The 26509-nt window shown below is 36.9% G+C and overlaps 1 protein-coding gene across 1 annotated transcript; it reads right to left on the bottom strand.

Moving 5' to 3' along the window:
* On the bottom strand, positions 1-24755 carry rnf145b (ring finger protein 145b). Its single transcript, XM_059542761.1, has 11 exons — positions 24578-24755; positions 22886-23105; positions 17950-18058; positions 17676-17767; positions 14614-14849; positions 13997-14172; positions 10877-11017; positions 5491-5673; positions 3796-3943; positions 2711-3067; positions 1-2368 (listed from the first exon to the last, which is right to left on the bottom strand). Exons 2-11 carry the CDS (start codon positions 23067-23069, stop codon positions 1976-1978), a joined length of 2019 nt encoding a protein of 672 aa, XP_059398744.1. The 5' UTR covers positions 23070-23105; positions 24578-24755; the 3' UTR covers positions 1-1975.
* Between the last annotated feature and the right edge of the window lie 1754 nt (positions 24756-26509).

Below are 26509 nucleotides of genomic sequence, written 5' to 3'. Positions count from 1 at the left end.
TTCTTTCAATCTACATTCCCACTTTATTTTCTTTCAAGAAAATTGTGCAAAAACTACTTGAAAGTTTTGAATGTCATTTGTGTTTGCTCATACATCAGATGTATTCATGGACACAAATTTGCCATTCTGAAATGCATCTTTTAAAAATCAGCAAAACCAAACATTTCTGCATCCTCAGGATCAATCCCACTTTAGAGAGTGTTCATACAATGCTCAAGACACTTCATTATGTGGTTTAACACTGCTGATTTAACACTGTGCGGCATATCAAAAACATGATAAAAGATTATACAAAGGAATATATTTGCCCATATATGTACACATTTATAATGAGCTATACTTCATCTGCTCTGTAAGCATTTGCTGCCCAACAGGACAAAATATTATTCGCTATAAATGACATTAGTGCAAACATACAGTATGGCATGAAATCCCTGGCAAAAAAAATTGAGCGTGTTCCTGACCCAAATAATGGCAAAAATAAGTCTATAATGACTAAATAATGTGTAAATGAAATAAAAGAAGACTGTTGATGATATAAACTGCTTAGTCACCAGCCAATATTGAGGTGAATCTCAAACCTTCAAAAAACAACAACAAAACAACTGAAATACGACTTGATTTTGAGATTCAACCCTAAACAGCACACACTGAAAGAAACATGCCAGTTTTACCGTGAGCAAACTTAAGATGGCCTTAATGGAACATCTGCTGAACAAAAAAAAAAAAAAAAAAAAAAAAGTATTGCATTGATTGTCTACTCATTATACGTTCATTAAAACCAGAAAACAGGTTTGGTTAATATAGTCTGCAATATGCTTTTTGAAAATGCTCGCTTCCAGGAATCAAGTCTACTGCCAAACTGACAACTTAATGTTTTCCGCAGTGATGGTTTAACATTATTTCTGACACATGGTAAAGAGTGACAAAAATATATATGAAAAAAGCCATATAGCTTCGAACATCCCTTTAAAACTGGGGTAAATATGGAGAGGCTCGCTGTGATAAAATATAAATGAACTGGCTCGATGGCACTTTAAATAACATTCCTCAGTTTGACTTTGCAGGGGTCTGGATTCTACAGCGGCTCATTTGGGATGCACTTCCAAAACATTTATACACACACTCCTACAAATTAGTATAGCGAAAGAATTATGAATCATCCATTACATTCATAGAAATGATGTACATTTTCAGTCAAATGGACACATACTGAAAACCATTCTGTCCTACAAAGGCAAAACGCTGTACCTGCACCAGCACTCAAACAGAAAAATGTTTCTTGATTTCATTGTTACACTCTAGCTTTTCCGAATCTAAGCTTAGTTGTGCCAAATCCATCGGTCACAGTAGATATCATAGTAAGAGCCTATTCTAGGAACTCAATTTGAACACAAACTAAATCTGTAGTTGTTTTGTCTCTGTAGGCCAGTATTCTGAAATGTTTTTTGACCAGCAACAATGTGAACAGATCATATGAAATGCATCCATGAGCTGAGAGACATGTGACCAGCTTAAAGGGACAGTTCATTCCAAAAGTCTAAATTGTGTCACCCTTTACTCATGCCAATTCAAATTCAAACAATGTTCTTTTGTGGAACACAAAAGGAGAAGTTTAGCATGCAAAACACTTTTTAATTCAGCATTAATATTTTGCAATTCAGCAATATTTTATTTTCAAAGAATTGTGATAAAATCGAAATTTTCAGATAAATACTGGCAAATATTTTTTTATTCTATGGTGGAAACAAGCTGTCATTCAACAGCCTTTGTCCCCTTTACATTATATGGAAAAGAGCAGCTGGAACAAACTTCTAAATATCTCCTTTTGTGTTCCACAAAAAAGGTTTGGAAAGTTAAGAGTGTGAGTTAATGATGATAGAACTTTTATTTTAAAAAAGGTAAACCATCACTTTAACTATTTTTGCGACACCTAAGCAGGCTGATAAGCGTTGAAGGTTGGCTTGGCATTTGCTTATGAAGAGGAATGGACATGTGACATGCTGCACAAACCATCTTCCAAATCACTAGCTGGCTCGGCTCTGCCCTCGGCCTCTAAATCACATTCTTTAGGCTGGATTTTTGATCTCTCTGATAGCAAGTCCGTTCCAAGCTCTGTCTCTGCTTGGGTGCCTTCCTCGGTGTGCAACTCAACCTGCGGTTCACCCTGCTCCTGTTCCACCTCCGCTGGGTTCTGATTGGCTGGTGGCGTTTCTTGAGTGGTGGCACCTGGAGAGCTAGCTGGCTGCAATTGGCTCTTGAGCTGCCCGTGGCACAGAGGACACGTTTCTTGCACGTACAGCCACTTCTTTAAGCAGGCAGCATGGAAAAAGTGGCTGCATGGCGTGATGACAGCAGACTTCATATCCTGGAATTGAAAGATGGAAGTGTGAAACAATGTTTAAAACTAGGCAGCCAAGATAAGAAGTGAAATTATGAACATGTTGACAAATGAGGAAATGGTTGAATGGCTAGCAAGAGCACTGTATTGGTATTGATATCAATAAATGATTCATGATTCACCATCTCTAGATTTGATTCAATTTAGATTCGGATTCATCTGGGTATACTGTTCATTGGTGGTTCCATGAATAACCTTTAATATCCATGAAAACTATAACTATATATATATTAAGTTTTATATTTTTTTGAACGATTCAATTAACTTTTGTGAATAGATGCACTGCAAACATCTTAAACAATCCCTTACCTGAAAGCAGATAGAACAGATGTCATTATGTTGCTGGAGTTGTAATGTGGAAGCAGTGGGCATGCTTTGGATCTTGTGAACTGCATCTCTGCGCAACAGGAAGCTTTGCCAGCCCAGCTGGGCCCTTAGCCACACATTATAGTAGGAATGAATCAGGATGATGGTAGAGCCCATTACAGTCCATTCTCCAAACAGGGTCTCTGAAACACCATAGGCCACCACGCAGACAGCCACCAGGAACTCCAGGAGCCGGTAGGTCCCATTGACACAGTAGATGACTTCATCCATGTTCTCAACAGGAGCCTTACGAAACTCCTCCACCATGAAGAGGATGTAGATCAGAAGAGTGCCAAGAACCTGAGAGAGGGTAATTCATTACATGAATTATATTATATTATATAACATTATACCTTTAGATTATTTATATGCAATTGTAAATGTATAGATCGTATAAATATTTTCAGTATCTCTCTCTCTATATATATATATATATATATATATATATATATATATATGAACCTGGACCACAAAACCAGTCTTAAGCATACATTTTTCGAAATTGATATTTATACATCTTCTGAAAGTTGAATAAATAAGCTTTCCTTTGTTAGGAGGACAATATTTGGCTGAGATACAACTATTTGAAAATCTGGAATCCGAGGGTGCAAAAAAATCTAAATGACGAGAAAATCGCCTTTAAAAGTTGTCCACCTGAATTCTTAGCAATGCATATTACTAATCAAAAATTAAGTTTTGATATTTATGATAGGAAATTTTCAAAATATCTTCATGGAACATGATCTTCACTTAAGATTCTAATTATATTTGGCATTAAAGAAAAATTGATAATTTTGACCCAATGCTTTTTTGGCTATAAAAAAAAAAAAAAAAAAAATTCTACTTCTGGACCACTATTTATTTCTGTTTCCACAACTAAAGTAGACAACAGATCATAAATGCCTGGTTGATCAACTGTTATATACGAATATACCACTTCATCTTTAAACAAAGCTTGACAATGCAGTAATGTCTGTGTTGTGTTAGTGACTTTTCATTTGTATTTGCGGTGTGTGAGTTTTGTGTACCTGCAGTGATGTTAGAATACTCGAGGAGATGATTATGAGCAGCCAGAAGTCCATGCGGAAGAACTGGCAGATCATGTAAGCCATGTACGCAGGGAAGACCAGCAGGAAAAGACACAGACTCACTGCTCGGAAGTGCTTCCACAGACTCCTGCAACAACACCGAATAAAAGAAATGCTCAACATACAGGTCCTCAGATAGAAAAACACACATATCGCCCCGCCAGTACTCGGAGAGGGCCCTAACAATGTTATTTCCTCATTCCTCCTATCAAATCTAGTAAAAAAGTAAATGAAAGGTCCCATGACATGAAAATTTCACTTTATGAGGGTTTTTTTAACATTAATATGAATTTCCCTAGCCTGTCTATGGTCCCCCAGTGGCTAGAAATTTCGATAGGTGTAAACCAAGCTCTGGGTGTCCTGCTCTGCCTTTGAGAAACGAGAGCTCAGACCTTTCCCCTTATGTCGTCATAAGGGGAAAGGTTACCTCCCCTTTCTCTGCTTTGCCCGCCCAAACATTTACATTTAATTCAGTCGCAATGTCAGCACAGGCTTTACAAACAGACTTTTACGATATGGATTCGACAGCACCACCACAAACAGTGAGTAACAGTGTTCATTAATGATTGCTGATGTGTAGCTAATTATTCAAGTTCACACAGACTTTCTTTCTAAATTATTTAATACTGTTTATGCATCACTGAACCAAGCCAGTGACTAAACAATCAACTTCACATTGTTTCTTTTAGTAGCATGAAACAAATCTGTTAATTAAATTGTGATTTAACTACAGAGAGTGATTAAGGAATGCTCCCTTTATATTGTTCGGAGCTGTCAATCACACATCGCGAGTAACGTTATATCTGCACACTTGCCCAAACTGCCGTTATAATGAATGACGCTGTTATGCTACACAACGAAGCTCTAACTGTATTCATGTCGATATTGTGTTTGCTGTTAGTTGTGGTGAAAGCATTTTGTGAGAGAAAATTCGTTGCAATGCCGAGATCACTGCATTCACTCGATAAACAGTCTACTCAATGCTCATCACTGCAGCCTTTCATGTGATGGGAAATATCTAAATAATAATGCTATAATGCAACACTTCCACGATTCGTTCATCTCGAAAGCTGTAATAGTAAAAAAAAAAACATAGTAAAAGTATTTGAGAGGGGTTCCTCATGTAATACACATTTCGAATGCAAAGATGTCAGCCAATCCCAACAGCTGTCGTCTCACAGCAGACACGCCCCTTCAAACAGAGCATTCAAGCCAGAGGGCTAATATCAGGATATAAAAATGCCTTTTATTTCTAAATTTTAAATGTAAAAATCATACTAACAAGATAAGTACGCCTCAGGAAACATTAAAAAAAACATTAAAAAAAAAGAAAATCCACGCCATGGGACCTTTAATAAATAATGCATGTTAACATTTACTCTGGTTTATACTGTCACAAGACTTTTTTGGAAGGTAGTCAATTGCTGAATGAATACATTAAAACTATAAAAATAAATAAACTTTCCAACCATATAGAAAATGTCAAAAATCTGCCATCAGACTAAACATTTGTTTTTTTAATCTTGTCAAAAATTTACATGTGCAGTGTTTCTCATAACAAGCCTTGTCTGAAAGTTGCAGGAGAGATGTATTCTGATCAGGCGTGAAGTATACAGGAGGTGTTGAGGCTCTTACTTGTCTCTGGAGGCCCCCAGTGCCAGAACTATGGGGTCAGCGATCTCCAGCATGGACTGCAGGATGGAAGCCACCACGACGAAGAGGATGATGCTGAGGAGGAAAGCTCTGTGAATGACCTGCAGCTCAATGAGCCCGGTCTGAACAGCCAAGATCAGCAGAGTGATACCCTCCGTCATGCCCCTGAAAACCAGACGAGAAACAAACTATTGAGTGTTTACTAGTCATTTTGCATTATTGACACACTATTTTCCTATTTAACCCTTATGCGTTGTTGGGGACGTTTTCGTCCACTAGGGGGTAAAGTTGAGTCTTATTTTGGCCACAACTTTCTCTGTGTTTGAGCTAATGGAATGATGTTTGGTGACAAATCTTATTTTGACCCATATTTTGGGAAAATGCATTGTAATATTTCAAAAACTCAACGGTACACTGTGGGCAAATTCACTACCCTTTTGGTATGTTCGTGGTTGAAAACATCCACTAAATTAAACTGCTGTAAAAATGTGTCAGATAAATATTTTTTTTGCATAAATCTATTAATCAACCTCAGTCCTGATCAAAACTACCAAATGTTTAAAAAAATTCCAAGATTTTTACTCTTTAATTACCAAGTTCATAAATGATGTCACTGATTTGGGAAAAAAACCACACAAAATTACATATTTTCAATATAAAAAGTGATTGTGGACTGGACATTTTTTACCTTTTATCACAGTCTTGGGCATGTCAAAGATTAGTAACAAGATTGGCTTTGATGCATTGTTAGTTTTTGTGCAGCATTACATTTTAATTTTTTCTCCCTCATTTGTTGTTGATGGCTGTTTTTGCCCCATTGACTTCCATTATAACGACATTTTTTGATTGCAAAGCCATGACACCATATAATCATGCATTCTTGATTGTTGGTGGTTTTCCCTGTTGGGAAGAGGTAACATTTGTTATTTTTTACAGTTGATCACTAGGTGGGACCATTAACCCTTTAGATAGGCCTGTGCAAAAAAAGGCTTAGTTTCTGACTTGTAAATGAAGCTATATGGAGTATAACAGCATATTATATTGTGTGTGTATGTGTGTGTGTGAGAAAGAGAGAGAGAGTGTGTGTGAGAGAGACCTTTGCGCACTTACCTTGATGTACAGTATCTGAAAAAATCCAAATATGCACCTCATGCTCTCAGAACTACATGGAGTAAACAATAAAAAAAGTAGTGTGTTTATGCACCTGCTGCCTTTCGATGGTGAAAAGTACAGATGGCCTATATGTGAAATGCTCGTCTTTTCTTGATGGTAAAGCCAGTTTAAAACCTTAAAATCCTGTAAAAAAAATCTACTTTGCATCAAATTTATAAACAATGTATTATGAACCAAAATGCAATACCAACTTCAAATAAGCTGCAGCTCGCTGGAGGGGTCACGCTACATAATCATTTCTAAAACTTTGGTACAAGTCAAGCCCTTTCTTGTGTTGCTTGCTGCTCTTCTCACCATTAAATGACCAGCACGATGGCATGCAAGTGTTTAAATCCACGTACTTTGCTTTTGTTTAGTATATTCGCTTGTTAAGTCTGACGTAACGTAGCAGCGCTTCCGTGTCCAAACACTCTATCAGTTACCACGAGAAAACAACAAAAGGTGCTAATATAAACTCACAATGTGATAGAATACTAGCGAAAAAGTTATAATCTTAACCTTTAACTCCATACCGAAGTCCCAGATAGCCAGACAATGAAAATATAAATATAAAAAAAATATCTTAAAATTATTTGTGTTTGGGACGCTGTGAGCACAAAGACTGTAGTGTACAGTCGTGGCCAAAAGTTTTGAGAATTACATAAATATTAGTTTTCAAAAAGTTTGCTGCTAAACTGATTTTAGATCTTTGTTTCAGTTGTTTCTGTGACATACTGAAATATAATGACAAGCACTTCATACGTTTCAAAGGCTTTTATCGACAATTACATGACATTTATGCAAAGAGTCAGTATTTGCAGTGTTCGCCCTTCTTTTTCAGGACCTCTGCAATTCGACTGGGCATGCTCTCAATCAACTTCTGGGCCAAATCCTGACTGATAGCAACCCATTCTTTCATAATCACTTCTATGAGTTTGTCAGAATTAGTGGGTTTTTGTTTGTCCACCCGCCTCTTGAGGATTGACCACAAGTTCTCAATGGGATTAAGATCTGGGGAGTTTCCAGGCCATGGACCCAAAATTTCAACATTCTGGTCCCCGAGCCACTTAGTTATCACTTTTGTCTTATGGCACGGTGCTCCATCGTGCTGGAAAATGCATTGTTCTTCACCAAACTGTTGTTGGATTGTTGGAAGAAGTTGCTGTTGGAGGGTGTTTTGGTACCATTCTTTATTCATGACTGTGTTTTTGAGCAGAAATTTGAGTGAGCCCACTCCCTTGGATGAAAAGCAACCTCACACATGAATGGTGTCAGGATGCTTTACTGTTGGCATGACACAGGACTGATGGTAGCGCTCACCTTTTCTTCTCCGGACAAGCCCTTTTCCAGATGCCCCAAACAATCGGAAAGGGGCTTCATCTGAGAATATGACTTTGCCCCAGTTCTCAGCAGTCCATTCACTATACTTTCTGCAGAAGATCAATCTGTCCCTGATGTTTTTTTTGGAGAGAAGTGGCTTCTTTGCTGCCCTTCTTGACACCAGGCCATCTTCCAAAAGTCTTCGCCTCACTGTGCGTGCAGATGCGCTCACACCTGCCTGCTGCCATTCCTGAGCAAGCTCTGCACTGGTGGCACTCCGATCCCGCATCTGAATCCTCTTTAGGAGACGATCCTGGCGCTTGCTGGACTTTCTTGGACGCCCTAAAGCCTTCTTTACAAGAATTGAACCTCTTTCCTTGAAGTTCTTGATGATCCTATAAATTGTTGATTTAGGTGCAATCTTAGTAGCCACAATATCCTTGCCTGTGAAGCCATTTTTATGCAACGCAATGATGGCTGCACGCGTTTCTTTGCAGGTCACCATGGTTAACAATGGAAGAACAATGATTTCAAGCATCACTCTCCTTTTAACATGTCAAGTCTGCCATTCTAACCCAATCAGCCTGACATAATGATCTCCAGCCTTGTGCTCGTCAACATTCTCACCTGAGTTAACAAGACGATTACTGAAATGATCTCAGCAGGTCCTTTAATGACAGCAATGAAATGTAGTGGAAAGGTTTTTTCAGGATTAAGTTAATTTTCATGGCAAAGAAGGACTATTCAATTAATCTGATCACTCTTCATAACATTCTGGAGTATATGCAAATTGCTATTATAAAAAGTTAAGCAGCAACTTTTCCAATTTCCAATATTTATGTAATTCTCAAAACTTTTGGCCACGACTGTATATCGTAAGTTTGAAAGCGTTTAGCTTAAATTATCAATATGAATAAACAGTGCTCATAAACGGCTGCTGAGGTCATATTCTCAAGTGAAGCGAGTTGAGGCCTGGACCCAGAAACAGCGCCTCTTACATCATCACTTAACAACCAAATACTTTCACCACCATTAAAAGGCAGCAGGTGCATAAATACACTTTTGTTTACGGAGGTGTACATTTTGATTTTCTCAGATACATCAAGGTAAGTGCGCAAAGGTCTCTCTCACACACTCTCTCTCTCTCTTTCTCTCACACACACACATACACACAAAATATAATATGCTGTTATACTCCATAGCTTCATATACAAGTCAGAAACTAAGCTTTTTTTGCACAGGCCTATCTAAAGGGTTAATGGTCCCACCTAGCGATCAACTGTAAAAATAGCAAATTTTACCTCTTCCCAAAAGGGAAAACCACAAACAATCAAGAATGCATGATATGGTGTCATGGCTTTGCAATAGGGCTGTCAACGAATATTCTAAATTCGAATATGTATTCAAATAGTTTTAAAAAAACGAATTTCAAAGGTGAAAATTAATATTCGAATAAAAAAAAAATTGGAAAAAAAGGCCCGTGGTAGTAGAGGTGTGGCTGTCTGCTTTGCGAGTGGGCGCGCTAGCGCGCCTGAGGGTTCAGGGACAGGTCACAGCCTCACAGGAGTCGCACTGTCTGGCAAAGCATCACTGCTGAAAGTTGACGCGTCTTCATGGAAGATGCCAGCAAGTGCAGAGCCCAACTCGACCGCAGCAGAAAAAATGAGGTAAAATTGTTGACCCGCGAGATTGTTGTATGAAAGCTATTTAAGATACAGTTAGCATAGCATTCGACCACTAGCAACATGAGGTCACATCTCAAAAATGTGCACCCAAATGAACATGGCATAATGTGTGGAACTCCAGCTAAACAGTCACGTCTCGACACTTAACGTTACTTTGCATCGCTCGCTGCAAGCACTTTGTCTGCAACACGACAAGAGGCCATAAAGGATAAAATAATTTCGTTCATTTGTAAGGACATGAGACCGATCAGTATCGCGGATGGGGCACGCTTCGGGGGGTTCTGTCAAGCAATGGATCCGAGGTTTGATTATTTATTGTTTCATGTCAAGGAAAAGTTCCATGTTTACCACAGCACAGCTCGCTCGGAGCATTCAATGTCAGTTCTATATGCTGTAAAACTTCATTTAATATTAATAATATTTGTTTCAATCACTGAATGAAGCCTGCTATTTTTGGGACAACAGTCGCAATTGTTTGTTCATTTAAACCATTATGCGCAGAGAACGTGAGGGTGAGAGAGCTTGAGGTCTGCAGTCTTGGCCATTAGTTGATTTCCTTGTTTTTGTGTAGGTAATACGTTGTCATATACGTTTAAACTTAAATAGATTATCTATACAATTAGTTATGCCTCTTTGTATTATTTTTGCCTGTTATTGACGTAATGCGCGTCATTGACAACATGCGCAACCAGATGTTCGAATAGTTCGAATATTCGTGTATTTTTTAGAGGGTATATTCGAACGTCAATTTTGAGCAATTTTGACAGCCCTACTTTGCAATCAAAAAATGTCGTTATAATAAGTCATTTTGTGTGTTTTTTTCCCCCAAATCAGTGACATCATTTATGAACTTGGCAATTAAAGAGTTAAAATCTTGGATTTTTTAAAAAACATTTGGTAGTTTTGATCAGGACTGAAGTTGATTAACAGATTTATGCAAAAAAAATTGAAAAAAATATGAATCTGATACATTTTTACAGCAGTTTAATTAAGTGGATGTTTTCACCCTGATCATACCGAAAGGGTAGTGAATTTGAACAATCCACAAGGGTTAATGCCGCAAAGTTGCTTTGATACAGTCTGTATTGTTAAAAGCGCTATATAAATAAAGGTGACTTGACTGTATACACTCTTAAATATTTACAAGTACCTGCAAAAAAAAGTTGTTTTGAACTGGAGGACTATAAGCAAATTGGGTGGATGTTTCTCACCTGTGCATGGTGTTGTCATTCATGAAAGCTCTGTAACCCTGTAGGTAGAACTTGCAGAGGGTGAGGACGCCCAGCGCCACAAAAGACACCGTGAAGACCAGCCCCAGCAGTGAGTACGGAGTACTACAGCACTCAGCGATACTGCAGGGAACACACACAACCAACAAAACATTAACTTATGCTACATATTGTTAAATGGGGATCAGGGCTGCACGATATATTGAAATGTTCAAATTATTGCAAATGCATATATCGCAACGGCATCTCATATCTCAAACATTTTTACTAGGCTACTTCAAAACGTTGCAAAAAGAAGTTGACGCATATAGCAGAGAATAGGCTGGGCACGAAACTGACTTGGTAGATGTTAACAAGCTATCAAGTGCAATAAGATGCAGAAAAAACAAGTCTTTGCCATCTCGTATCACTGTCTGACACACACACCTGAAGCCCACACACAAGCCACATCTTGGACCTAAAGCATGCGCACCCCAAACCCCATGAACATATATATACCCCATGAATACCCATCTCTACAATCATTCTCGTAAAAGCAATCAGTTATGTCTTAAATGAATGTAAACAGCTGAGAAAGAAATTGAATGTGTATCATTATACGGGATCAGTGCAGTCAGTCTTAAAGGGACAGCAGCCTATAAATACCTGCTGAATATGTCATTAATGTTAATCAAACAAAAAAGCACAGTTTTAAAAAAGATTAATAAAATGTGTTTAAATTTCATTAATTAAAAGACAAATGAAATTTGGGTGAAACTTGTTTACTGTTTATCATAATTACATTACTTGTAGAAAATCTGTAAACACAATTGTAAATAAGTATAAAGAATGGTATTGGTTTTATTTTTAGTGATAAAAAGTTTTTTTTCTGTTTAAATTAGCATATTTTTGTGTTTTGTTTTGGTACCGAAATTGGTACAGAGAACCGTGGATTTTCACTGGTATCGGTACCGAAAACTGAAATTTTGGTACCGTGACAACACTACATAATAACAGTTAATTGCTGGAGCTGAATGAGAGAGAGAGAGAGAGAGAGAGAGTGAGAGAGCAAGATGCAGAGTGTGTGCAGAGCAGGGGGATGCGAGGAACAGGATTAAAAACCGCTGCTTTAGAACACTGATTTTAAAACTTGTGAATCCATTAGAATCGTTATAAGACAGAATCGCGATTTGTGTATGAATAGATTTTTAAGTGCACCTCTAGTTTTCTCTTCCTCTTCTCTAAAGCAGCGCAGCATGGCCTCGCCCCCTTTGCTGCCTTTTCCTGAGGGCGGGGTTTATCTGGGTTTGTTAAATCACAAACCTAGAAAGTAACTTGTTGTAGTCCCTACATTTAGTCCCAAATTTTAAAAGACAGAAGATATCTCCGTTTGCATTGAACTTTTAACTTTGTAACTTTGCAGATATTATTTATGCTCAAACATCAACATAACACACTAACATTAGAAAAAGTGAAATCGCAATGAACCACCCCTTTAACAAAATATCACATATCGCATTTTTCTTCAATATCGCACAGCCTTAATGGTAATGCGTTCCATTTTTTTTATCTAGACTTGGGATGTCAATTTATGGTCATCCTCATGATCGATCATCAATTAAATTAACAATCAACTGATCGATTAATCGCTAACCCTAACATTTCAAAATGTGTCTACTGCAGTGTATAGTCACCGGCATTACAGGATGTGCAAATCCTGTAATCGGCTCCTGAACGATAATCCCATCGTGTTCAGCCAGGAATCTTGGGGTTATTCTTGACGATCAGCTGACCTTTAAAGATCACATTGTAAAAACAGCACGATCATGCAGGTTCGCACTACATAAGAGGAAGATCAGACCATTCCTAACAGAGCATGTAGCGCAGCTTCTTGTCCAGGCTCTTGTCATTTCTAGACTGGACTATTGTAATGCTCTTTTGGCTAGACTTCCAACATGTGCAGTCAGACCTCTTCAAATGATTCAGAATGCATCAGCAGTAGCCCAAGAGAGCCCATGTCACACCGCTACACATCTTTCTGCACTGATTTCCAGTCACGGCTCGCATTCACACTCTCCGTACACTCCCACTCGTCTACATCCCCTCCGGAAGCCTGCGGTGGCTTGTGGTCCCATCACAGAGAGGCACAAAATCACGATCTAGGACATTTTCTTTCACAGCACCCTGTTGATGGAATGACCTACCTAACTCCATCCGGACAGCCGAATCCCTGATAATCTTCAAGAAACTCATCTCTTCCATGAGCATCAAAATGCCTCATCATTAAAAAAAAAAAAATTCTATGCCTTAACTTTTTCTATTCTCTTATTATGCTTTATCCCTTCCTGTACTAGCTTCTACTGTGTTAAACTGAAATCTTGCATAATGGGCACTTCTTGTGTTTATTGCCATCAATTAAATGTAAATGCCACTCATAGTGCCATAGTTATGTTTGGATTTTTTTTTTTTTTTTTAATCAAGGTTATTGTTGGCTGTTTCATATCCTGTCACAGAGACCACTAAATGCATCATTTTTAAATAGTATCATGGTGCTCATTACTGTATTGCATTTAAGAAACTCAATCAAAATTTTTGCAATTAGCATTTTCACCATTTTAAGTAAAATGATCCCAAACGTAAACGCTAAAGCATATAGGGATGTGCAAGTAAGTATGACTAACTGCTACCACCACTGCTGCTTTCCCCTACAAGTGCAACATCCTTGCTTGTGCAGTAAATATAATTCACTTTTCCGACCATTTACAAATGGTGTCAGTTGCTCTGGAGTACTGGGAGAAAACATTTCACTTCTATTTTTGTAGCTTATATTTTATGCACTTCTAAAGTCTGGGTCACATTAATAGCATAATTTGTACATTGTGAATTATTTGCACAAGAGATCCAGCCCATCTCTGTCGCTTCTTTTTTCTTCATGTGTCTGCTGCATGTTTTGTGCATGAACCGCACAAACCCCAAAACTACACAGTGCTTAGTCGAACATCGATAAGTTTCATTGATTTAATTATTATCGACAATTAATCACTAGAATCCCTAGTCTAGACGCTAACCTTTGCACTGATTAAAAACAGTGTGACTCAGTAGCTGGACTATATGGAGTCAGACCTGGTGAGGAACAGGAAGAGCAGCCTCTCTCTGGAGGGTGGCTGGTCCCGTGTGCTGAAGTAGGTGTAGATCTGCAGTGCAAACAGCACCAGCCAGAAGCACATGAAGAGAACAGGCAGAACCAGCTGATTCCACAGAGACATGCCCAGAGCTAGCAAACCATACACCTCCACCACCTACAGAACAACACAAGAAACAGGGCGATGTTACCAAAGAGGTCTGGCTGGTAGGATGAAAAAAATTATTAATAATTGATTGATAATTTCTGAATGATCATGACATTAAAGTTCAGCTTTGTCATAACAGGAAAAAAATGAATTAAACAAAAAACATACGTTTTTAATAATATTTGACAATATTACTGTTCGTACTATACTTTTAAACAAATAAATACAGCTTTGGCAAGGATAAGACACTTTAAAAAAATAATAATTTACATACCATCAACAAACTATTTAATGGTAGTGTACATGGGTTTTCTAAAACATTTTTATACAAATTAGCTTAAAAAAAAATGCAATGTAAAAAATGCAGATGATCACATGAGAAAAATATTGCAGTTTGTGAGATTAAGGGGGTGACATCTTCCCCCACTCTCTACAGCTATAAATCTGTACCTGCACCAGCTCTCTGTAGGCAGTTTTGGCCAGATTGTATGGCACCAGTAGGTGGGATGCGATGAAGTAGAGCACCTCCAGACCGGTGAAGATCATCGCAAAGCGGTTGATGAAGACGATGGTGTCCAGGGGCACCAGGCACAGTCTAGCCACCAGGGGGAGCAGGTGTGCAGAAAACAGCCAGATCTGTTTGGTCTGCATGACGCAGGAACACAGCGTACACACCACGACCTGACCTGAGAGAGAGGATAGTCTAACTGAACAAACACTAACTTACACATGCTCTGAAAAACACACCTCAATGTTTCCTTTAAAAAGTTCCCAGTGGGAGTGCTCACAATGTGGTCGGGCTTTGCCGTGTTGACAAGGCAAATAAAAGACATCAGCTCAACTGGACTCAAATCAAACAAAACAAAAAAGGTTAAACTTCTGAAGTTATGTGTCTATTAGTTTGGTCGGAAGGGTTTAAACTTTTGTATTCAGATATAAAAAGGTCAGTGGCTCTTCAAATGAGTAACTGAATAACTTTTCTGTTCAACACTGTTGCATCATGTGAATCAGCTGCCATCACAAGGCTGAAAGAATTTAATGACGTACAAATTATACTGCAAAGAGTTTCTCATTGGTCTTACCAAAGAGGACGCGGTACGTGGGCTCCGCATACAGACTGTGGCACCACTATTCAAATGATTTAATTTTAAGTCAAATGAGGAAACTACCCTGCAGTGCTGCTGTCTTTGTGAACTATGCTAAACATATTAATGTACTGCAGTGTGATTCTTCTACATAATACAGAGCTTTCCAGGTTTAAATATCTAGATATAAAGAAAGTCTGAGTCAAATCTTTGATTAAACATGACTTTCAACCTTTCCAGTTGATATATTTTAAAGCTTCAGAGCTACATCAGAATATTTTAAAAGTATCTTAGAAATAGACATATATAATTTCTGTAATAATAATTTTTTATTATTATTTTAAATTTTTGTAATAAATTACAAAAAGTCATTTTACCTATTGAACTTTTTTTATGAGTTTGGCATAACTACAAAACAATTATATCTTATTTTCCAGGAAATATGTGTGACTTTTCCATGACTTTTTATTATTATCATTTCCATGACTTTCCCAGGATATTTAAACATTCTACAAAGGAAAAAAAAAAGCTAAATCCTATTTTAAATTCAAAACCTATTTTAGAATTTTTCAAATATTCTATAATAGGGATTCTATGGTTTTCCAGGAAATGTCAGGGAATTTGTAAATTGTGACTTTACTGAAACAAGTTACATACATCAGAGCTCCTGCAGCATTACACAAGTACAAGTTTTTGTGGCATACATTACTTCCTAAAATTATGAAAAACATTGCTTTATACAGAACCGAGCAGAAACGCATTTGGCTATTTTTGGTTCTACTGTAGAAAGTTACAAGTGTGAAAGACACTCGGGACAGTTCACAAATTTGTCACTTACCCGATCCATTTCATCATGAAAGTGTTTTTAAGCTTTGCTAATTTAATTAATTGATTAATTTAATTAATAAATGGACAAGTACTGTATGCCAAAATACCTGGCTTGGCGAGTAACATTGTATAGCTTTAACAATGAATAATTTTTTTTTTTTTACTAATCATTTAATTTATACAGTGGCGTAGAGATGGTCAACCGACCATTGTTTTTTTTTTTTTTTTTACATTTTTTATTTCGGGCTCTTTCTGTTCTGTTCAAACGGCACTGCAATCATTTTCCTAAATGTCATTTGTGTGGAAATATTATGTTATATTTAGTCTGTAATTGGCCTTTAACAGAGGCCAGCGACACTGAAGACAGATGCAGAGGAGAAAATACTGTAGCTGGCAGAGCAAGATCACTGCGAAATATAGGAAGAAATTCCAAAATATTGAATATTATATGAATGTGTTTTTGAGGGGAACTGACTGTCTTTAGAAAAGTTTATATGGAATTTTCTTTTCATCTTACCTCTGTATAATGCATATTAAAGTTGCTTTGTTTAGAGCGGTAAGCAAGTAAACGCTGCTGTTCAGCCCGTCTGCTGTCTCGGTTTCACGCAGGTGTTTTATGTAGCATAATTTCACAAAGCTAAAGTCAGAACATTCATTCAGAATTAAACAGGCTAATCTAAATCAAACACTGCACATGTTACAAGGGTGTAGAATCTTTTTTTTTGTTTTGTTTTTGTATTGATTCATGATTAAAATGCAATGGTTGCCTCTGGCTATGAAAAATCAAGATGTAACATTGAATGAAGTTTGATGATTTCTGTCATTAATCTTCACAAAACACATGAACATAAAACATACAAACCTAAGGTATCATTTTAGTTGTATCTTTGTTCTATATATTCAATTGTGCCATTGCTTGTAATTTGTTCTTATTTACTGACTGTTCACTTGTCTTTGAACTTTAGATTTGTTAGGCTAGTAATTTTTGCTGTGGTATCGAAATTGAAATTGAGAATCGTACAATTTTATTGGTATCTAAAATTTTGCTGTAAATTAAGCTTATTTATTAGGATACAAGATAACATGGATCAAAAACAATAATAACAGCAATGGTTTAATTTTTTTGTGGCAGAGCCAGTGAAAATGTTGGCAGGGCAAGTAAAGTTTGAACCACTAGACCGACCGGACAAGTAGAAAAAATCCTTAGCATTGAGCCTTGCAGTGTCTTGGCTTTTACTACCTTGGGATGAAGTTTCACTCTTTGACATCAATTAAATCGGTTAGAAATGTATTCAAGGCTGTTTTCCTTGGATAGGGATGGATCACGCAATTCCATTCCTAAATGCCTCATTAGTAAAACTGGAAGTATTTTACAGGACCTCTATTCATTAGCAAATTGAGCACACCGTGATCTGGTTTCTTCTTTTTCGAGATACTGTGTTATAGTTCAGCATTCTCTTTTCTAGCAAGGGCGGGAACTGAAGTTCAGCAACCCAACACCAGTTGTGGGTAACTCATCCCACTTAATGCTTCAGGAACAAATGTAGCAGTAAAGAGAACAAAATCGTGTTGTTTTGGAGTTGAGAATGCAGGACGTACCGATGAGTGCTGTGGTAAAGCGGTTCATGGAAAGTGGCTCCAGGTAGATGGGTCCCTCGTAACCCGAGTCCAGCTCTCCACGTACGTAATCCCTGCAGGAACACCAGTCAATGAGCTCTGTCTGTTTGACACTCATGAGGAGTACTAAACAGTTCATTTATTTCTAAATATGATGAGCACTTTTTTTATTAGCAATAAGTGACTAGAAACAACAACTATCAGCACTTCGAAACCAACGTGTCATTGTGTTTGTGTACAGTCGAGCATGAGAGACCTGGAGAGCTGGTGCCCAGCAAAGAGCAGAAGAGCTGTGAGCACATAGAGGTAGAGCTGCACCAGATGCTGCCGGGGTAAAGTCAACAACACCAGACTGAGGATGTAGCCTGAAGAAGAGGGAGTCTCAATTACTGACAGGGATAATTATATACATAGTAGGGATGGGACGGTATGAAAATTTAATATCACGATTATAGTGACTAAAATTATCACGATTATCAATATTATCACGGTTTTGTTGAAACGAGATGAAAGTGTTCAAAAATAGTTGATGCTCACACTGAAAACATTTCAGCAAGTTTTATATTTAATAATCAACAAACAACTAATAAAACAAGCAACTCTATGCACTTAATTTAAAGAAAGATTAAATTCTGTGGCATTTCCTTCCTTACAATGAAAAGTGTAGAAGCATAGAAAAGTCACTGACTTTCGCCATTCCTTCTCGAAAAAAAACAAAACAAACATTGTGCGCTGCGCTTGCGTCAGACTGTTGCTGGCTGGACATTATTTAATAGTGAGTTATTAAAACAGCGATAATCAAACACGGTTTTAATGATAATTCATTTTTAAACGATATTACTAACCTTCAGCACATTTTATCACGGTTATCAATAAAACCGGTTATCGTCCCATCCCTAATACATAGAGTATATACACCGCATTTAAATTAATTATTAAAACAGTTTCAAATGAAAAAAAAAACACAAAAACTTATTTTGGCTTTAAGTTACACATAAGTGTCAATGACATTATTACATAAAGCCCACAATTAAGGAAAATGCTTTTAAAATGCAAAGTAAAAAGCATTTGACATAAGAAAAGTACCCTTTGTATTCATTTTGATTTCATAGGATTTTCAAAGTTTCATTTAATGTCTCTAAAATGTCATGTGATGTACCCAATTAATAACATTTCCCCTACACCTAGAATACATGCGAGTGTACACGTCTCAACCCTTCTGTTGAGTTCAAAAACTAGGTGCACTGGAGAGAAAAAAATTAATAAAACCTAGATTCATTCAAACCCACAAAACCACTGTTGCAGCTTGACAGAGAATCTCATTAGAGGTCAATTTGACAAATTGTTGTTCAAAATTAGCTGTACAGAGAATTTTTCCATGACTACTTGCACACTGAGGTACAAGCAAGTATGAATATAACTTTTTGTATGTATATATAAAAGAAAAAAAAAATACTACTAATATATTATGCCCAAGTAAATGTTTTTTTTTCTTCACTGTTTTAAAGTAAATATTTACATATTTTTGCTCATATTTAAGGTAAGCTTCATTTTGAAACATTATTCTGATATACGACAATACAAGACTACTTCTGTGTTATGACATACTTTTCCAAATTAACTTGCTAACACTGGTGATTATGAAACAAAATACATGAAACAGAAAATTGGATGCAGCTCTGGTTTTTACAGTCATTGCTAATTGCACTGTGTTCAATTGCGATAAAATAAGCCTACAACTAGAAACAGGAATTAACTTTAATTTGGTCAAAAGATTGTGAGTGACATTAGCGGTGAGAACTTTATTGCACCAGTAGAGTGTCATCAACCCTGCCTGTTTAACCGTGTCAGCAGTATCTGTAAGCCACACTAAAGCTAAAAGACCGCTCAGGCCGACAGGAAGCTACATCAAAAACCCTGATGATTTATCTCCTGGGCTGGGACAGCTCTCTTCTGCAAATATCTTTAGCCCTGGGAAAGATTCTGACAGTAGTTAAACCTCTCTGGCTCGCAAACAACTGTCCTTGTTGTGGTTGTTTATGCCTGCTGCACCGAACATGCAGAGAGAATCCAAGGTATTTAAATAAGAGGAAATCTAATACACTGCCTGGACAGCTGGGTGAGCATCTAGCTGGCAAGTGATCATCTATAAAGCATTTGCTGATGCTTAAATCATTCCGGGCATTAGTTTACAGGGGGATGTGTGTGTTGGAAGCACAGTGAATCTGTTCTATCCATACTGACTACCGAACAATGATCATGCTTATAAAATAGTTTACATAGGTATCCAAAAGCCATAGACTTTTTTTGCTTTCAATTGAAGCCAATTTTAAATTAGGCTAACCTAAACTCTACAACTAAACATAACTTTAAAAGAAATCTTATTCTATAATTAAATTACATAATAAAATTAAAATATATGCAAATCACCATCAGTGTCAACAATATTTAATAATAATAAATAAATAAATAAATAAATGTATTGCATGCCTGTTTATTTCCAGGCAACTCAGAAAATAAGTGCTTCAGTGAATGACATTTATTTCCAATTAAAGAATTCTTTCATAAATAAAAGATCCCGCATCCTTGTCACTGGATTTGTAGCAGTTGTTTCAGGTTTGTACACTCAGAGACAGGGTGCTGGATAAAAGGAGAAGTCAAAAAAATATATACTATTAAACAACCACTGAAAGATTTATTAAATTTCATTGTATTAATTGATAGTCAACCCAGCCCTACGAATGATTCACACACAAAAACATCATTCTGCTAGTGTTTGAGGCCCGATAACTATGTGAATAAGCACAAAAGCAATGCCAGATACCAGTGGATGCCACGGCCGTAGTGTAAAATATTTAATACACTTATGAAATGTTATCTATTTTACAGTGCAAGTGTATTGCAATTAGGGTTGCAAATATTCTGGGAATTTTCAATACTGGGAAATTCTCAAGGGAATTAATGGGAATAAACTGAGAAATTGCTGGAACAGGAATTTTAATGTAGTTATTTTATAAATCTTCCAGCATAATCTTGGTTAAAACAAGCAGATTTAATTGCTATTTCAGTTGGATTTCGATCCTGTACATTCCTCACATGCACAATGCACACCCTACATGCATTGTGTATTGCTCTATAACATACCGGTAAAAGGATCATTTCTTGAATCTTGCACACAGATTAATTTCAAAATGTCCATCTTGGTGAGTATTAAACATAAATTACCTAAATATAACAAATTTATGTTTAAAACTTTCTTGTGTTGTGTGTAAAATATTCCACAATGAAATTATAGGAGAGGAGATTAAAATAACTGTCTAAAAACGACCCTCGCCCAACACCCCTTGTCACCTAAAGGGGGAACCCCCCTCATTTTATACATCTGCATGCATGTCAGCTTATGAGCAAACAAAAGGTTTATATTTATGTTTGTATATGATACAGTTTCTATACATTTCTCAATTTCCAATGAATTCACATAAACTCCTGCAAAGTTTCCAACTTGGAATATTTCTAAAATTCCCCAGATAATGTTACCATGGAAAGTCTCTGGAAATAAACCGGAACTTTCCCACCCCTTTGCAACCCTAATTACAATAGTAATCATATTTCTGTCTTTGAAATATTATTATTATTGTTATTATTATTAAATCCCGCTCAGAATCTCAGACAGCAGAGATTCAGCTGGTAAGAAAATACTTTGACTAGTATATGTGCTTTGACTATATGTGTGTGTGCGCATATATATATATATATATATATATATATATATATAAAATAAAAAAAATATATAACTTTGCTTTACCATAATTATGTTTCTACTCCAGTTTGTTGAAATAAGCATGTAAACAGTGAATGTCATATCTTTTTTTTATGATTCATTTATTCAGAATGTGTTAAATGCCGCTTTCTAGGGTTTATTTTTGTAGCTGATCATCAAGTTGAATGTCTTCCCTGAGGTAACTGTGATGTTGCATGACACACTGCTCACAAGCTGTTTCGCTGACGTCTTTCCACGGTTGAAATGCTGATTGAGCGATTACATGAAACATGAAACATTTCAGGAAGACGTACTATGCTGAACAGCACCACAACAGTATTTACGGTTTGAATTTAGAAATAAAACTACCAGAATTTAAACACTATCAGAAGCAATGTAGCTTGCTGCGATTTATTAGACGGGATGCGTGCTGCAAATAATGTTTTATTAAGTTTTGTTCATCAGCTGAAAACAGCACAGAATGAATCTTGGGATTTATAAATTGCTATCAGTTCATCAAAATGAGAACGGATTAAAATATTTCATCAGAGCCCAATACAAGGCATTGTGTCAACTTATGCTATCGTGACAAGTTGACAACATTACCCAGGCTGCATCTCATATGGTTGGCTGAGAGAAGCCCATAGTGCAGAGCTGGACTTCTGTCTATAAAGAATAAGAGTGATCAAACTCTTTCCATATCATTTACATTTACACAGCTTTTCTCTGTTTCCATGTTTCCTCTGACACAAACAAAACAGGAATCGTGACCTAAAATGAGCCTTAATTACAGCTTGCAGTTCTATGGTTTAATTACGCTTTACCGGCTAACAACCCAGACTGTTCCCATCATAAAACTCTTCCCAACTCCTGACTCGGTGTTTCCACTGACTGGCCCAATACAAGAGGACTCCAGCCAGAGAGCAAACACTAGCACTTTCGGTTTTCTTCAACAGAGAGCACAGACAGCTAAGAAAACCAGCACACACACAAGAGATGTTACTGCGTGTGAAACATAATCATCATGACCACCACATACTAAGAAAAACCAGACATGAAATTTCACTTTAATAATGCATGCTTTACATTTGGTTAAGAAAATGTAAGTGTGACTTGGCCACACAACATTTGCAACCGTGTTGCAGCTATGGTTTTATGGGTGGTATCTTACTGGGCAAAGTCAAAAAAGCCCACCCTTAACTCTAGATAAGACTCTATGCCCTTAACTTTGCTCTCCATTTTATCACTGACCAGTTAAAAAAAAAAGTAATAATACATCATCGTTCATGCTTTCCCCCATCATTAAAGGGTTAATTCAGGCTAAGAAAAAACAAAAACTTCAAGAAGTTCTTTCCAAGAGCATTTCCAGTGCAGTGTCATTTAGTGGTTGTTGTATAGACAAGGAGTAATCACTTGTTATTTTTGGACATACCGACATAATGCAGGTACAGGGCAATATATTTGTACTGGAAGAGAGGGTTATTGTTGAGACTGCTCCTCTGGATCTTCTGGAAGAAGGAGCTGACGTCCCAGCGGTACAGCACTTCCAGGAGCATGATGCTGGGGATCCGCAGACCCACGTTCAGCATCGCCTCCACACGGGCTTTCATCGCCATGACCAGCAGGGCACCGAAAGAAGGCCTCGACCTCAACTGAGAGAGAAACATCAGTTCAAGCAGAGAATAACAGAGCAGTCCTACTGAAATGACACATTGCTTTCTGGCCTTTGAGGAAATAAATCATGAGACACTCAGACAAGATAAGTTTATATTTTAACTTAATAAAAATTTATGATAATTATAATGGTGCATACATACACTGCAATTCAAAAGTTTGGGATCAGTAATATTCATACTGGTTTTTTTTTTTTTTAAAGAAGTCTCCTCTTTCTTATCACGGACGCATTTATTTAATCAGAAATACTATAATATTGTGAAATATTCTAGCAAAATTAAAATAATGGTTTTCTATAAAAATCTGTGTCACATGATCCTTCAGAAACCATTTTAATATGCTGATTTATTATCAAAACTGGAAACAGTTTTGCTGCTAAATATTTTTGGGGGAACCTGTGATACTTTTTTTCAGGATTCTTTGATGAATAAAAAGTTAAAAAGAACAGCATTTATTCAAAATAGAAAACTTCTGTTTCAATTTAAACTACCGTTCAAAAGTTTGGGGTTAGTCATCTCCTTTCTTTTGGAATAAATTAATTTATTTATTCAGCAAGGATGTTAAATTGATTAAAAAAGGGGATAATAAAGGCTTACATTGATGGAAAAGATTACTGCCTTGTGTGTGGATTTTCATATACAACTTTTAGTTTTATATACAAGTTTTTGCGGAGTATTCTAAATATTTCTTTGCTCAAAAATACAGAGAAAACAAATAATATATATATATATATATATATATATATATATATATATATATATATATATATGATATTATCTCCCAACAAAATCATAATAAGTTATCTCTAAATCAATAATAATACGCTATCTTTATGAAGCCATGAGAATACGAAGGTACTTACTTTTCGGAAGTCTAAGAACGACACACCTAACGTTACTTCTCTTATTACCACATGACGGAAATAAACACTTCGCTTACATAACCATAACCATACTTTCTTTCTTCAACAATACAGTCGAATAATTGTGTCGTGGGCCGTGACTAGAATAGAGAGGGCTGTATTTCCCATATTTAAACTCACGTGGATTAGTTAAACGTGTTTGAACTCTAGTAACCCCGACACACCAACAGTCACACAGGACGACTGAGAAATATTGAAAAGATAAACCTTTCACAGACATAAATATTACATCCCTAAGACGACAGAACACAAGTTTAAACGTGAACCAGGACAATAAACATTGACTTTCACTGGCTTTTGAGGAGTTTGTGTTGACTAAAGGATACCGCCTTAATGCTAATAATCCATTACACTTTATATGTAACTGCTTTAGATGTCTTAAAACACTAACGAATAATGTTTTTTAAGGTAAATGTGTTAAATAAGTAACGTTAGAGTTTGTATGAGCCCAGCTAACAGTAGCATTACAAACTGTGTCCGTTATTCCTTTACAAATACTTCGATAATTATAATAAACAATATACTTACATGTTGGTTAATCACTTCACGCTGTTAGATTTCGTCTTAGGCTGCGTCTCTGGGTGAATATAAACCATTTTTAACTCAGGCGTCTCGACGTTATGGTCAAACTGAAAGCAGAAGAGACGGAGCATCTACATTCACTGACTCCATCAAGCAGCCATTACACACATCGATTGATTGTGCACTACGCATGCGCATTTTTTGAATACCGGAGATTAGCCGCTAGATGGCGCTTGCCTGTCTCACAGAAATTCTACTATGGCGAAGGCTTGGTTACAATGAATAGTTTTATTGACAAAAGCAGCCAAGTAATTATTTAGGAGAGAGTGATCGTGTTCGATTCGGATCTGATTTTTTCGCGGAAGCTTCAAGGTGAATGCAGAGTACCCAGTTACACAGTTACAGATCCAGATTCGAATAGGTCATGAATATTAATCAATCATATTGACGTTCTACGTAAATTTTCAGGAACGTAGTGATGTAATTAAATTTCATGAGCCAAATATTCGTACATTTGCTTTGCCCTATAAGCTGACAAGTAAATAGTGTAATGTTTTCTAATGTGTTTTAGTCTGCATTTATACTTAATGCAGGATTAAATAAAAAATAATAATTAAATTTATGCATTTAGCAGACGCTTTTATCCAAAGCGACTTACAGTGCATTCAGGCTATCAATTTTTACCTAGGATTATTACATATAACAACCCTACTGGCAAAGGGCATCTCAGGAACCACACTTCAGTGGTTTGAGTCTTACCTATCAGATAGGTCCTTCAAAGTATCTTGGAGAGGTGAGGTGTCCAAGTCACAACATCGAACTACTGGAGTGCCTCAGGGCTCAGTTCTTGGACCACTTCTCTTCTCTGTCTACATGGCATCATTAGGTTCTGACATTGAGAAACATGGCTTTTCATACCACTGCTATGCTGATGACACTCAACTCTACCTCTCATTCCATCCTGATGATCCGACGGTAGCTATTCGCATCTCAGCTTGTCTAAAAGACATTTCTTGCTGGATGATGGACCATCACCTTCAACTCAACCTTGCCAAGACAGAACTGCTTGTGGTTCCAGCAAACCCATCGTTTCATCACAATTTCACCATCAAGTTAAGCACATCAACCATAACTCCTTCAAAAACAGCCAGAAACCTTGGAGTTATGAGTGACGATCAGCTAACTTTCTCAGATCACATTGCTAAAAACTATCTGATCCTGCAGATTTGCTTTATTCAACATCAAGAAGATCAGGCCCTTTCTTTCGGAACATGCTGCACAACTCCTTGTTCAAGCTCTTGTTCTGTCCAGTCTGGACTATTGCAATGCTCCTTTAGCAGGTCTTCCAGCCAGTTCTATCAAACCTTTACAATTAATCCAGAACGCGGCAGCAAGATTAATTTTTAATGAGCCAAAAAGAATACGTCACACCTCTGTTTATCAATTTGCACTGGCTTCCAATAGCTGCTCGCATAAAATTCAAGGCATTGATGTTTGCCTACAAAACCACCACTGGCTCTGCACCCATTTACCTAAATTTGTTACTTCAGACTTATGTGCCCTCTAGAAGCTTGCGTTCTGCAAGTGAACGTCGCTTGATTGTGCCATCCCAAAGAAGTCACTTTCACAGACTTTTAAATTAAATGTTCCCTTCTGGTGGAATGACCTCCCCAACTCAATCCGAGAAGCTGAGTCCTTAGCCATCTTCAAAAATCAGCTAAAAACACATCTCTTCCATCTTTATTTGACCCTCTAACTTTAGCACTCACTATTCTAATTCTATTCTTTAAAAAAACATCTAACTACCTTTCTAATCTTTTTGTATTCTATTTTCTTTTCATTTATTATGCAATTATGTATATATATATATATGTGTGTGTGTGTGTGTGTGTGTGTGTGTGTGTGTGTGTGTGTGTGTGTGTATGTATGTATGTAAGA

The sequence above is a fragment of the Carassius carassius genome, chromosome 47, assembly GCF_963082965.1.
Source record: "Carassius carassius chromosome 47, fCarCar2.1, whole genome shotgun sequence".
In the NCBI taxonomy this organism is placed as follows: domain Eukaryota; kingdom Metazoa; phylum Chordata; class Actinopteri; order Cypriniformes; family Cyprinidae; genus Carassius; species Carassius carassius.
This window is presented reverse-complemented; position numbering and strand designations above follow the sequence as displayed.

Bases quoted from the DNA above. Each gene is read 5' to 3' on its own strand.
- rnf145b (XM_059542761.1), bottom strand. From the start codon at position 23,069: ATGGCGATGAAAGCCCGTGTGGAGGCGATGCTGAACGTGGGTCTGCGG. The intron at 5,674-10,876 runs GTGAGAAACATC...TCTGGTTTTCAG, and splicing joins AATGACAACACCATGCACAG to GGGCATGACGGAGGGTATCA. The intron at 2,369-2,710 runs GTAAGGGATTGT...TTTCAATTCCAG, and splicing joins TCTGTTCTATCTGCTTTCAG to GATATGAAGTCTGCTGTCAT.